Source organism: Sarcophilus harrisii, chromosome 3 (assembly GCF_902635505.1).
Source record: "Sarcophilus harrisii chromosome 3, mSarHar1.11, whole genome shotgun sequence".
NCBI lineage: Eukaryota > Metazoa > Chordata > Mammalia > Dasyuromorphia > Dasyuridae > Sarcophilus > Sarcophilus harrisii.
In genome coordinates, this window is record NC_045428.1 from 240,591,078 (window position 1) to 240,604,531 (window position 13,454).

Below are 13,454 nucleotides of genomic sequence, written 5' to 3' on the forward strand. Positions count from 1 at the left end.
AAGTTTGCCCTAGTTTATAGATTGGTGAAAAGGAGAAATATAGAAGAATGATTTTGAGAAACTGCACTGGAATTAGGAAGAAGAAAGTTCAAAATCCTGTCTCAAACTTCTACTCTACAGACACCTGGGCTAATATTTTGACCTCCTTTTGACTCAGTTTTTTCATCTATAAATGGAAATAATAGTACCTACCATTCAGGGTTTTGTGAAACCATAAAAGTCTATGTAAATATTAGTCTATTATTATTTAGTATATTTACAGAATTTTAGTATTTGAAGGAATCTTGAGTCCTTTAATTTAATACATATCTGACATCCAGTTCCTCTGACAACTTTTCCTTGAAGAACACTGGGGATGGGGAAGTCACTACATTGACAATCCATTCCACTTTTAGAAAACTTTAATTGTTAGAAAAGATTCCTTTGCATAAAGATTCAGTCTCCTTTTATGTAATTTACAATTATAGCCCCTATTTCTGTCCTCTGGGACTTCTACTTCCACATTATGGCTCTTAAATAATTAAAGAATTTTTATAATTTATATAATCTTCTCTTCTCCAGTCTAAAGATACTCATTTCCATTAGATGATTCTCATACACTCTGTTCTTCAATCCTCAACCTTTTATGTTTTCTTGAGTATTTATTGCAGTTTCAGCCCATACTTAGCTTTTTTTTGTGATCCTGGTATTAGCCATACAGAGATATGCTACTCTTTGTCTCATCAGAATTTCATTCTTGAGAAGTACCCATTCCTGTTGGGTTGACATCCTTCATAGAATATTAAATCACAACTCTTAACAGACTTAGTACTCAACTATTTTAAATTCCTGCTTCCCAAAATCTGGATTGCATGTCAAGACTCTTGTTTGAGTTTCTGATCTTTTACTATCACAAATTCTGATACAATTATGGTCTCTTGACCTTGATTTCTACTTTAGTGTAGCTAATTTTTCTTTGTTAGTCAAATTTAGGTCCAGAATAACAGTTTTCAGTTCAGTTCAGTATTGTTGTTTCCTTGACCTTTTCAAAGTAGAATTTTTAACCTTCTTTCTTTTTTTCCCCCTTTCCTTTTTTGCGGGGGGATAGGAGGAGATCTATTAGTTTTACTGCTCGCTTTAGCAGGCTGGTATTACTGGTGACCCTTCTTCTAATAATGTTTTTAAATGATTAAGAGAACAAAATTTCGAAGAAAGACAGTTGAAGTAGTTATCAAAATGTTAAAATTATTTCCCCTTCCTCCCCCAGTATGTTTTACCCCTGTTATAAATAATGAATTTGTCATTAAGTTAAGAAATTATTAGGTTGCTTTGCTTTAAGCCTCCAGAAAACCACTATGTAGATGTGGTTTGGGGGTGGTAGTGGTGGTGATATCTATTATCTATAGAACATTTTGACATTGCTTTTGTTTATTTCTCTATTGATTATTACCACATTTTTGCCCACCAAGTTCCTCATTTTCTTCATGCGTATTTTATCTGTTTGTTTTAAGTGAAATATTCCTTTTACAGTCATACTTCTGTCTTGAGTACCTCTGTGTCACAGAGAAATCTATTTGACTGAATTCTTTTCCATGTGTAAAAATCTTGTTTTCTATGTATTATTTTGGACAGTTATATATAAATATTTGAGGAAAAGTTTTTGCCTCCTTGGATATAGTCAATAAATAGTGGTTATAATTACATCAAAAGATCTGATTTTTTTTTTTTTTTTTTGTTAAAATATAAAATGTCCTGAAGGACAATGAAAGTTGAATAAAATTTTTTTTTTTTTTAATGTTTTGGTTGTATGCTCCTAGAATGTAACGAGCTTGTCTCTGGTTTTGTCAGGTTGAGAGATAAACTAAATTGGCATCTTACGTGGTTGTCAGAAGTTGGGGAGGTGATCACTAGCTACCATCGTATTTCTCTTTATTTTCTGTCCATTGCTGACTGAACTCTCAGTTGGTAGCACATTTGAGTCTCCATCCTTGTTCCTTGGTACTCAAGGAACTGCTTCTTTTCAGATATAATAACCAAGAATCTTATACTTGTTATATCGCTGCAGATATTTGAGTGATCCTTTTTTCTTTCTGTTTCTGTGTCACATTCTTCTCTCCTTCAATCTACAAAATTCCTTTTTACCTTTTCACATACTTTTTTGCATTTCCTTTTTAGAGTATTCAAAGTTTTTTAGAGAATGGTTGATTATTCCCTATTAATCTAGATGCTACAGGTACATTCTTCTAGTACTTTTCAGCTCCTTTTGGAGAAACTAGTCTTTAAGAGATGGAGTTGAACTTGATATTCTTTTTATATATATATATATATATATATATGTGGGTCCTCTTAATGCTAGAAAAAAGCAAATACTACGTTTATTCTGCAGACTTTTATGCAGTTTTTCTTGTCCTCTACAATAGTTTGATGCCAAATTATGTATCCTTTACTTTTTCTGTTGACTTTCTGCTTTGATTAACTACTTATTTGCTGCACTTTGTGTGCATAATTTTGGAGTCAGTTGTTAATGGCATTTCAATCTTTTTTCTAGTCAGAGCTTGATTTTTTCAAGTTTTCCTTTTGATAATTAATTCAGTTTGTTAAATTAATCAGTTAACACTTTGCTGCCACAACCCTAACGTGAAAATTTGGACAAAAGCAAAATAACAGTAGCCTAATTAAATTGTAGGATTTACAAGGATTGTAGAATCCTTGTCTTTCCTTGAGACATATATTTCTGTGACCCCTTGACTGTTCATATTTTGACATATTAGACTTACTAATCTATTAGATCCATTAATAGTGCAAACACTCCTTATAGAATTTAAATAAACAGTGCTCTTTTCCTGGTATTTATTTTCAACTTCAACTTTTATAGGATGTATTTATACCAGTCTCCTTTCTTAGATCTAAATGTATAATAAACTTTGTTTCATCTGGTTCTTTCTTATTTGGTCAAGGCATTTTTTACCCTGTTCTTTTCATGTGGAACAGTATCACTATTGATAACAAATTCAAGCACAAAATACTTACTAGCAGTTGGCCACGGCAAACCATGAAATGTAAAAGACTCAAGATATAGAACAAGAAATAAGTTTTTTGGATATGACCAATTTTTTTTTTTTTTACTTGACTATGCATATTTGTTATAAAGGATTATCTTCCTGTGCCTTTGATGGAAAGTTTGGGAGGAAAAGAAAAATATTTTTGCATATTTTTTTAAAGGAAGGTCTTTAGGAAATGGTTTTTCAAGACATTTTAAAAGAATAAAATGGCAACAGATCAGAAAAAAAAATCGACTAGTTGAAAGAATGTTTATCTATTAATCCATATACTTAAAAAAAAACTTTATGAAAGCAATTTAATATGAAAAAAAAAATGAGAACAGAATAGGCAGACTTTTAGAGAACCTTAGATTTTTGAACTAGAAGGAACCTTCACTGTTTTCACTATCTTAGGACAATCCCTCATTTTGCAAATGAGGTGGAAATGGAGGCCAGAAAGAAAGTGACTTCCCCAAGGTCACACAGGTTAAGGGGAAGAGTTAGGACTTGAGCAGAATCTTGCTTTTCTAACTGAATAGCATCATTCACTGACTGGTTTCCTCTAGTCAACCATGACTTTACAGTAATACAGTTGACTGAAAAATAGTTAAAATTCTAGGACTTTTATGTTTGGTTATAAAATTTTCTCATGGAATCAAATGCTAAATGTAGCTTTAAAGGCTCTTTTCATATAAAATTTGTCATGAGCACCAAGAAAAATTTTTCTGAAGAACAAGTAGAATCTAAAAATTCTTAAAACATAATTTATTGTTATCATGGAGGATGTCTTACTAAAAGTTGAAATTTTAATGAGACAATATTAATGATTACCAAGTTTCTCCACATATCATTGAAAGCTCAATAAGATTTTTCTGGTGTGTGTGATCAATTATCTAAAACCATAATCAAGAAGCAAAATTTGCCTAATGGTAAGAAAGAAGGAGATGGTCTACTTGTATATAGTAATGACCCATAAGTAAAAGAAGCCATGCAAAAATAGCATTTAGAATATGTAGGATTAGAAAAGAAGGAAGGTTGTAACAAACACCCTTCTATCATACAAATATGATGTCTCCTAAACTAGGAAGATACCAAGCATACAAAGGCAATTAAAGACCAATATTCCTCTGGAATATCAATTCAAAAATTTTGAATGAAACATTGATGAAAGGATTGACAATTAACAGGATCATATACAGACTAGATTAGCATTATGTAATACAAGTTTGTTTCATTATTAGGGAAACTAATCACAGTAGCCCATATTAATAACAACAAAAACAAATCATATGATTAGATTAATATGTAGAAAAGTTGTTGCTTTTACACAGTAACATCCATTCATTTCTGTTCAAAAGGTATTAAAAAATAATAATAATGAACCATTCTCAAGGTATATATTTAACATTAAGAGTCAACATTTTAAATAGTGGAGAACCACTCAAGGCCTTTAAAATAAAACCAAATATATCAGGAATGTCCATTGTCAACAATATTATTTGATACCATATTAGAAAAGTTTGTTATAGCAATAAGAAGAAAAGGAACTTAGAATAAATATAGATTTAAAAAAACCAAAACATCTTTTTGCAGGCATTAATAGTTTTATACATGTAGAAGTTTATAACTTTAATGAAAGATTAATTGAAGTAATAATTTAAATAAAGTAAAACTATGTAAAATGAGCGCAGACATTTATCACCTTTCTCGTATGTCATCAACAAAACTAGCAGTCATGGGATAGAAAGAGAAATTCCATTTTAAATAACTAGAAAATGTGTAAAACATTTGGTAACTTATGAAGATACCTAGAACACAACTACAAAATGCTTCTAAAGAATTAAAGACCTGGGGCAGCTAGGTGGTGCAGTGGATAGAGCACCAGCCCTGAAGTCAGGAGGATCTGAGTTCAAATCTTGTCTTAGACACTTAACAGTTACTACCTGTGTGATCTTAGGCAAGTTACTTAACTCCAATTGTCTTAGCACCAAAAAAAAAAAAAAAAAAAAAAAAAAGGAATTACAGACCTAAATAATGGGAGAAATGCTAATTACTTATGAGAAGATTGCGCTATTACAATAAAAATGGCAGTATTGCCTAATTTATTTGACTATCAAACTACCAAAAGAGTAAGTTACAAAGCCAGGGGGGAAAATTAAGTACATTTATAGGAATAAAAAGTCAAGATTTCTTAGGGAAATAATGAAAAAAAAAAGTGAAAAGAAAGGGGATCTGACACTGTATTACAAAGATCTGAAATTATTACAAAGTAGTAGTCTTTAACATCCTGAAGAGGTGGGGTAGGTATCAGTGGTACAGTCTACAGTTTATAGAAACAAATAAACATAGTAGCGTAGTATTTGTTATATTCCAGACCCCCAGTTATTGGAGTTAGGACTCCTTTGACAAGAGAAGTCACATCGCAAACAAATTAGGGGATGGAAGAACTTTCAAAACTCTGGATAGAGTAAAACTTGTGAAGAATAGAAATAATAATAGGCAATTAAATGGTCTGTTTTGATTTCATTAAGTGAAAAATCTTTTACAGACAAAATCATTACAATTTAAATAAGAGGAGAAATGGATAACAGTAGGGTCAGGGGAACAGATTTTTCTGATGAAGAACTTTATAACTCCTATTGGACTTAAGAAACAAAATCCATTCCTCAGTGAGTGAATGGTAAAAAGATAAAAACACTTTTTTTTCCCAAGGGAAGAAATGCAAGTTTTCAGTAGCATAAAAATACTCACATTAATGATTAAATTAAGTTAAAGTTAATAATAATAATAATTTTAATTTCATTACTCTGAAGTACCATCTCATACACATGAAATTGGCAAGGTTAGATAAAAAGGAAAATGACAATTTTGAGAGGAGATATATAATGATGAGTACATTGCATCACTGCTGTTGAAGTTGATAACTAGTTCAGACAATTTGGAGCTACACTCTCAAAGATATCTAATTAGTCATACCATTTTTACTCCCTAAGAGAAAAAAAGAAAGAGAATGACTATATGTATAAAAATATTTATAGCAGCACTTTTTATTCAAAAAAACAACTGAATTAAGGGGGATATGCCTATGAATTTCAAAATGATTAATCATATTAATATCTAAATGAAATAAAATGTTGCTACATTTTTACAGATTCAATGAAATCTAAAAAGCTTTCAGTTGATCACATATTGATGTGCTTCATGCCAGACACTTTGCTAATTATTATTAAAATATTATTTTTAGAGATTGAGTGAGCATTAACAATAAGAATAAGAAATGCTGCTTCTTTAGAAAATGGGTTCTTTGAGACAGGGACAAGGAACGAATACATTTCAAGCATGTATAGGAGTAACATCCCACATCCAGTAAGCTTGGAAAGATGGGATTCAGCCTGATAATGCTGTTTAAAAGCTAAATTTGTATAGATTGACGCAGAGTTAAGTAAACAGAACCAGGGATATAATTATAATATCTACAACATTGCAAAACCTAAAGACCTCTGATCAATGCAGTGACAAACCTTAATTCCAAAGGATTTATCTGGTGACTTTATAGATTTGTTTTCTGTATTCATGCTAATTTGTAGCAAGAATGTATTTTGATAGCAATGCAAAAGAAAACAGTAAAGCATTTTTTAAAAAAAATACACACACACACACAGACACACACACACACACAAGGCTTAGAAGAAAACAGGCAAGGTTTTGGGTTACATTGAATTTAGCATATACTCATTTTTTAAAAAATGTGTACATAATGAGATTTGCACTTCTTTCTGTATAGAAATGTTCTGCCAAGGTAAGAATACTAAAAACTTTTTTTTTTTTTTTTTTTTTTTAATGAAAGAAAAAGGAGGAACCAGTTATGTATCAAGAACTAAAAATAAACTTATTCAAGTGTAACACTTTTATCTATTTTAAAGGGAGCAAGAGGTATAGCAGTGAGGAAGCAAGATGACTGAGTGATAAGGGACCATTGGAATAGCTCCTTACCACAGATTGCTGTAATCAGATCTGGAAAGTGCACCAGAGAGTTGTGGGCTGAAATAAAATGACAGAGTAGAGAGAGCCCTCAGTTGAGCTCTCCCACCAGTGTCCTTCAGACAACTTTAAGATAACATATCACATCCAATTCTAGAGTGGCAAAGCCAACTGAAGTCAGATTGAGACATTGTTCCAGCCTAAGGCAACATAACAGATCAGAAAAAGAGATCTGTGACATAGAAGATACTGAACCAGAACTCACTTAAATGAAATACCTCTTACCACTGGTAACAGAAGCAGTAGCAGCTTTAAGGTGTTCTTAGCCAAATATAGTCATATCACCTTGGAAGCACCAAAAACTTCCAAATCCCCAGAATTAGCTTTAAAACTGCAGTGCGGAAAAAGCCTGACACGAGACAGTTTCCCTTTCCCCTCCCCCATCCTAGGAACAGAGCTCAACAAAAACATAAAGTCCAAATCAAGAAATTAGCAAACAAGAAAAAATAATGTAACCATTAAAAGGTGCTTTTGGTGAGAGGGAAGATCAAGACATAAATTCAGAATAAAATGAAGTCAATAAACAGCTTGATAAAAGGAGGCACAAAAAATACTGAAGAAAAGAATTCCTTAAAAACCAGAATTGGCCAAATGAAAAAGGAGGTTACAATATTACTGAAGAATACAATTCCTTAAAAATCAGAATTGGGAAAGTGGAAGCAAATGATTTCATGAGACATCAAGAAACAAAACAGATTTTTTTCCCCATTTTTTTTTTCTTTTTGATCTGATTTTTCTTGTGTAGCATGATAAATGTAGAAATATGTTTAGAAGAATTGCATGTAATTAACCCAGGCTAAAGTTGAAAATTATCTTTGCATGCATTTTGAAAATAAAAAGCTGTTATTTTTTTTTTTTTAAGTTTTAAAATAATTGTCATGAAGGGGAAAAAAAACTTAGATCTCAAAAAAAAAAAAATTGAAAGAAAAAATCCAAAGAATGAAAAAAAAAAAGAATAAAACATGAAATAACTCATTGGAAAAACACGTGACCTGGAAAATCAATGGAGAGATATTTAAAGAATTACTAAATTACCAAAAAGCCATGCTCAGAAAGAGTTTGGACACCTTAATTCAGGAAATTGTCAAGGAAAACTGCCAAGATATCCTTGAACCAGAGGATAAACTAGAAATTGAACGAATTGACTAATTATCACCTGAAAGAGATTCCAAAATGAAACTCCCAAGAATATTATAGCCAAATTCTAAAGATCAGAGATTAAAGGAAAAAATATTGCAAAACAACTTGAAAGAAAACATTCAGAAATTGTGGAGCCATAGTCATTATTACACAAGGCACAATAGCTACTATTTTAAAGGAGAAAAGAGTTTAAAATGGGATGTTCCAGAAGGTAAAAGAATTGGGCTTATTACTAAGAATAATTTTCCCAGCAAAATTTAGAATAATCCATCAGGGAGGAATAGGAGAGAGAGAGAGAGAGAGTGTATGTGTGTGTCTATGTTTGTGTACATACACTCATATGTGTACACATACACATATCATAAGGGTCTCAATAAGGTTAAGAGATTTACCTTTCTATATGGGAAGATGAGACATTTGACTTATAAGACTTATACATTAGGGCAATTAGATTCTATATAGAGGGTACAGAAGTGATTAGATAATGCTGGAATGAAAAAAACAGGTGAGAAAGAGGGCTGCCCTGGGAAAAAGGGGAAGGGAAAGGAAGAATGGGGGAAATTTTCTTACATAAAAGATGTAAGCAAGGAAGAGCTTTTACAGTGGATCAGGAAATAGTGAAGGGAAGGAGGAGCGTGGTGGCGGGGAGCGCTTGAACTTCACTTACATATAAATTGGTTCAAAAAGGAAAAACTAAGTTAAAGAAATGACTGTATAATCATTATTAAAAATGTTTTTAAAAATTTTACATGTAATTGGGAAATATTTAATAAAATAAGTAAATGTATCAAAGTGAATATTGATGGGGAAATCCAGAAATGTCACTGTGAATCTTTTGTCCAAGAATACCATGCATCACCAGGAAAAATTCATGAGCTAAAATTTCATCATATAAAACATTGATTCCACTTTGATAATCAGTACCTCCTCAGCATCTTCAGTGGCCTTTTCTCTCTGATTTCAGGGCTGGCGTAGAGTGGTAAAACCAAGTTCCCAAGGCTTCTCTTTCTAAAGAGGGACTAGATTTTTTCCAACTAACTTCACTTGTCTGATCTGCTTGTTTTAAATGACATGAATATCATTCTCTAGTACTGAGTACCTTCTAGTTGCCCTTCTCTTTTTGTGTATTGTCTTCCTCCAATTAATAGATTGTAAGTTCTTTGAAAACAAGATTGTTCTTTTTCTTTGCATCACAAGTGCTGGCACATGGCAGGCATTTAGTAAGTGTTTACTTATTCACTTTGGCTGGCCCAAATAAATATAGGTAATAGATTGGACTATCTATGGACCCTGTCAAGGAGCATGTAGCTTGTGAACCACTCCAGCACACAGTATAACAAAGCAAGAAGAGGTTCCGAACAGTCATATACCAGGAATTCTATCAGACCCTGTGGAAGGCACAGAGACATTTTGAAAATATAATTGTAAACTAGTAGCTTTTTTGCTCACTACCCAATTCCAGATTACCGCCCTGTGGTGGAATTTGCTAGGGAGTGACCCAGGTAGGGGGAGGCCCAAGGTCAGCAATAAAGAAGAATGTTCACAATCCTGCAGCTGTTTGGCTCAGAACTCAAGCTCAGAGCAGGATCTGATTTCCAGTATTTCTCAGCCTCTAAAGGAATAACCAATGCATCATTTTCCGGATCAACCAAGAGCCTCTTATTCTGCTACTTAGAACCAATAGAGAATCCTGATTAGCTGATAGCTGGAGTCCAGCAACAATCAAGTCTTGATCAGATTCATACCCAGCTTTTGGAATTGCAGAGCTTTGAGCAAGGGTACACCAGTGAGACTTTGTCCTGGATCTTTGGTCACACTGAAAGCTTGCCAAACCCTTAACCTCTGAGATCCTGGAAGAACAGAAATACAACAGAACCATCTCAGACTTAAATCTCCAGAAGTCTGGCAAATCTGAAGTCAGGTAGTAGGCTGAAGGACAGGCAAACCAAAAAGGACCTCAATCATATTATAATGACAGGATTCCTCAAGATACAAGTACAAAAGAGAATGGCTCCAAAAAAACATCTACAAGCCATACCTTATAGAAAAAGTTTGGCAATGCAACTCAGCTAAAATTCCTGGAAGCACTGAAGCTAGTTAAAAATTGGAAAGAAAGTGCTTGAGGAGAAAAAAAAATTGGAAAGGGAATTAACAGCTTGACTCAAGAGGTACAGAATTTTCCCCAAGCAAGAAACTCCACAAAACTTAGAATTTGAGTCAAACAGAAAGCCGTGATTCCATGAGATAATAAAATAAATTTAAAAAGACTGAAAAGATGTAATATATCTCATAGCTGTGGTATTCTTTTTTTTTTCCCTAAAACATGATGGTTCTCTGTGGGAGCAGGTTTCTTGGGGAGGTTTTCTGGAGGCAGCCTTAGTTTCGGTTCAAAGTAATAATCATCTCAAATGCAGCCAGGTGTTAAAAGTTCAAATCTTTTATTGTCTCCTTCAATATAGCCCGGTTAGTTTTCTTAGAGGCCTATCTCACTCCTTGGTTCCAAGAGCTCTTGCACCTTGTCTTTTAACTCTTTCAGCTTCTGCTTCTAGCTCAGCTCCGACTCGTGGATTTTCAATCTCTAACTGCTGCTCCCCTCTCACTCTCCTGACTGAGCTCAGTTGTTTTTATGCTCTTTTAGAGGTGTAAACTCAAAGGTTGACTCCTCCTCTGTGAGTGGGATTATGGGAGGTGTGAATTTGGATATCTCATATTGAACCCTGAAATTTCCCAAACTTGTGAACTAATGTGTGAATTCTCAAAGATGTTAACTTAAGCATTGTTTCTATCAGTACTAGTGACTTAATACCTTGTAAGGATTTGCTGTAATGTGTGAACCAATAAGCATTGTATCAATTCCATTGAGTTAACACTAGGATTCTAACACATAGCAAAAAATAATTGATGAAAAAACAGGTCAAGGAGAACAGATTTTAAGAATGGGTGAAATATCTTAATTCTGTGACCAAAAAGAAGAGCCTAGAAACTGTATTTCAATTAAATGTAACTTCATAGATCTCTTAGAACTATAGGGCAAAATAGAAACAGAAGCCACCAGTTATCTCCTAAAGAAATACTATAGACAGCCAAAAAGAAAGAACTGAAGTATCAAGGAGCAACAGTCAATATGCATAATGGAACAGCCACTAAAATAAAGGAGTGGAGATTTTGGAATATATTGTTCCAGAAATCAAAGGATATAGGCTTTCAGTCAAGAACAACTTCTAGAAAAACTGAATATAATACTAAAGGTGAAGAGTTAATTAATGAACATTAATGAAATAGAAGATTTTTAAGCATTCCTGATAAGATCCAAGCTCTAGCAAAACTTTGAAGTTCAACAAGAATCACAGCATGTAAAAGTAAATGAACAATGATAAAGCACTGAACAGTGTTAAGCTCCTTATATATTCAAATATGGGGAGATAATTAATAACCTTATAGTGATTAGTCCATAGAGGGTTGTTATGGATTAATGATCTTAATAAAAGAATAGAAAGGAGAGGAAGAATACATTGGAGGGAGTAGTAAAAGGAACATTTGGGGAAATTATTTCACATAATCAAAGTATACAAGTAGATAGCTATAGAAAAGAGAAAGGAATAGAGGGGTGGAGTGGGGAACCTACCAATACTTGAACCCCACTCAAATCTGAATAGGACCAATTGGCCGGTTGGTCAAGAATATATACACATACACAGATACATTTCACTCAGTACAGTAATGAGGGGAGAAGAGGAATTAGCAAGAATAAATTAAGGGAATCTTAAGTAAAAATAAACTCAGGATATATAAAAATATGTATAAATTATTTTGAGGTGGCAAAGAAAGAGAATTTGAGGGGATAGAATGGATGAACAAGTTATGGTGCCTAAATGTAATGGCATACCACTGTATTTAATTCTTGTCAGTTTAATGACCAGTCATTATTCCAAAGGACTAATGATAAAATATGCTACTATCTCTTGATAGAAGGGTAAAAAGACTCAAAATGCACAATGAGCCATTTTTTTTAAGGCAGGCCCCCAAAGTTTGACTGACCATACATGTTCATGTGTTTCATTTTTTCTGTGTTCTCAGTTGGAGAAAGATGGATTTAGGGTATAATGTTGAGAAAACATCCTTGTTTAAAACAAATGAAATAATAAATGAATAGGCTTGTTATTTCATTCTATTATGTAGTCTTCTAATGTATTTAAAATATCTTGTCATATCAAATAGGTATATAAATACTTAAAATGTTTTTTTTTTTGTTGAGATTGGAATATTCGTTTTGAAAGTCAGTTCTACCATTTTGTAGACTCAATCATTTCTAATTCCATCCAGTTCAAATTTTGGCATGGAGCTTTATCATATTTTGCTATAAATCAAGACATCATAATAGTTGCACTTTTCCATGCAAAATAGATGAAAATGAGAAGAAATGGACTTATTTTTAAATACCAGCTCTTAGCTTCTATACAAAGTAGGTTGAATCTGATGCTGTAAATTGGAAATGCCAACTCTTTTTAATAGTATGGAATTGTCTTATTTACATTACATTATTACATATTTGTACATACATTTACATGTATTGCATGTGATAGACCTGCTATATGTACAAAATTTTCCTCTTGTCTCCCTTTTAGGTCCCACCACATCAGCCAGGCCCTCCTGTAGTTGGTACACTCCAGCCACCTACTTTCACACCACCTTTAGGAATTCCTCCACCTGGTTTTGGTCATGGAGTTCCTCCCCCTCCTCCTCCACCGTTTTTACGCCCAGGATTCAACCCAATGCATTTACCACCAGGTATTGCTTACTCATTTAAAAATATATATTGTTAACTTAAAACCTAGAACTTAGTGGTACTCGGTTGGGGGTGATAGGCATATTGTTAAGGAGTCAGTAATATCATGGACAAAGCATTAGAATAGGATTCCCAGTCAGCTATATTTCTTTGTACCCCTAAAGATCAACCCAATATAATAAAGAATTACCCAATTCTGGATTATTCAGCATATTGTAGAACTTGGGAGTATCCATTTCTCTACTCTGATTCTTTCTTTTCTTTTTTTTTTTTTTTTTAAGTTATCAATTTTCCTGATATCTCTCACACTATTTCTGGTGGTTTTGGTAATATACTACAGCATAATTGGGCCAGTTGTTATTCATTTCTCCCTCATAATCTACATTACTATTTTGATACTTTTGGAATTGTATTGCATTCATAGTTGTATTGCATTTATAGTTATATTGCTTCCATGGGGTGAAGGA

General features: G+C 33.1%; 1 protein-coding gene across 6 annotated transcripts in view; it reads left to right on the forward strand.

Annotated features, from left to right (window-relative positions):
• The window catches only part of SCAF4 (SR-related CTD associated factor 4), a 99,073-nt gene that overhangs the window by 69,958 nt on the left and 15,661 nt on the right, over window positions 1-13,454 (forward strand). For all 6 annotated transcript variants that reach the window (XM_031959294.1, XM_031959293.1, XM_031959292.1 and 3 more), the window contains one exon: window positions 12,827-12,989. In XM_031959294.1, the coding sequence (XP_031815154.1) occupies window positions 12,827-12,989 (163 nt within the window). The remainder of the gene's footprint in view (window positions 1-12,826; window positions 12,990-13,454) is intronic.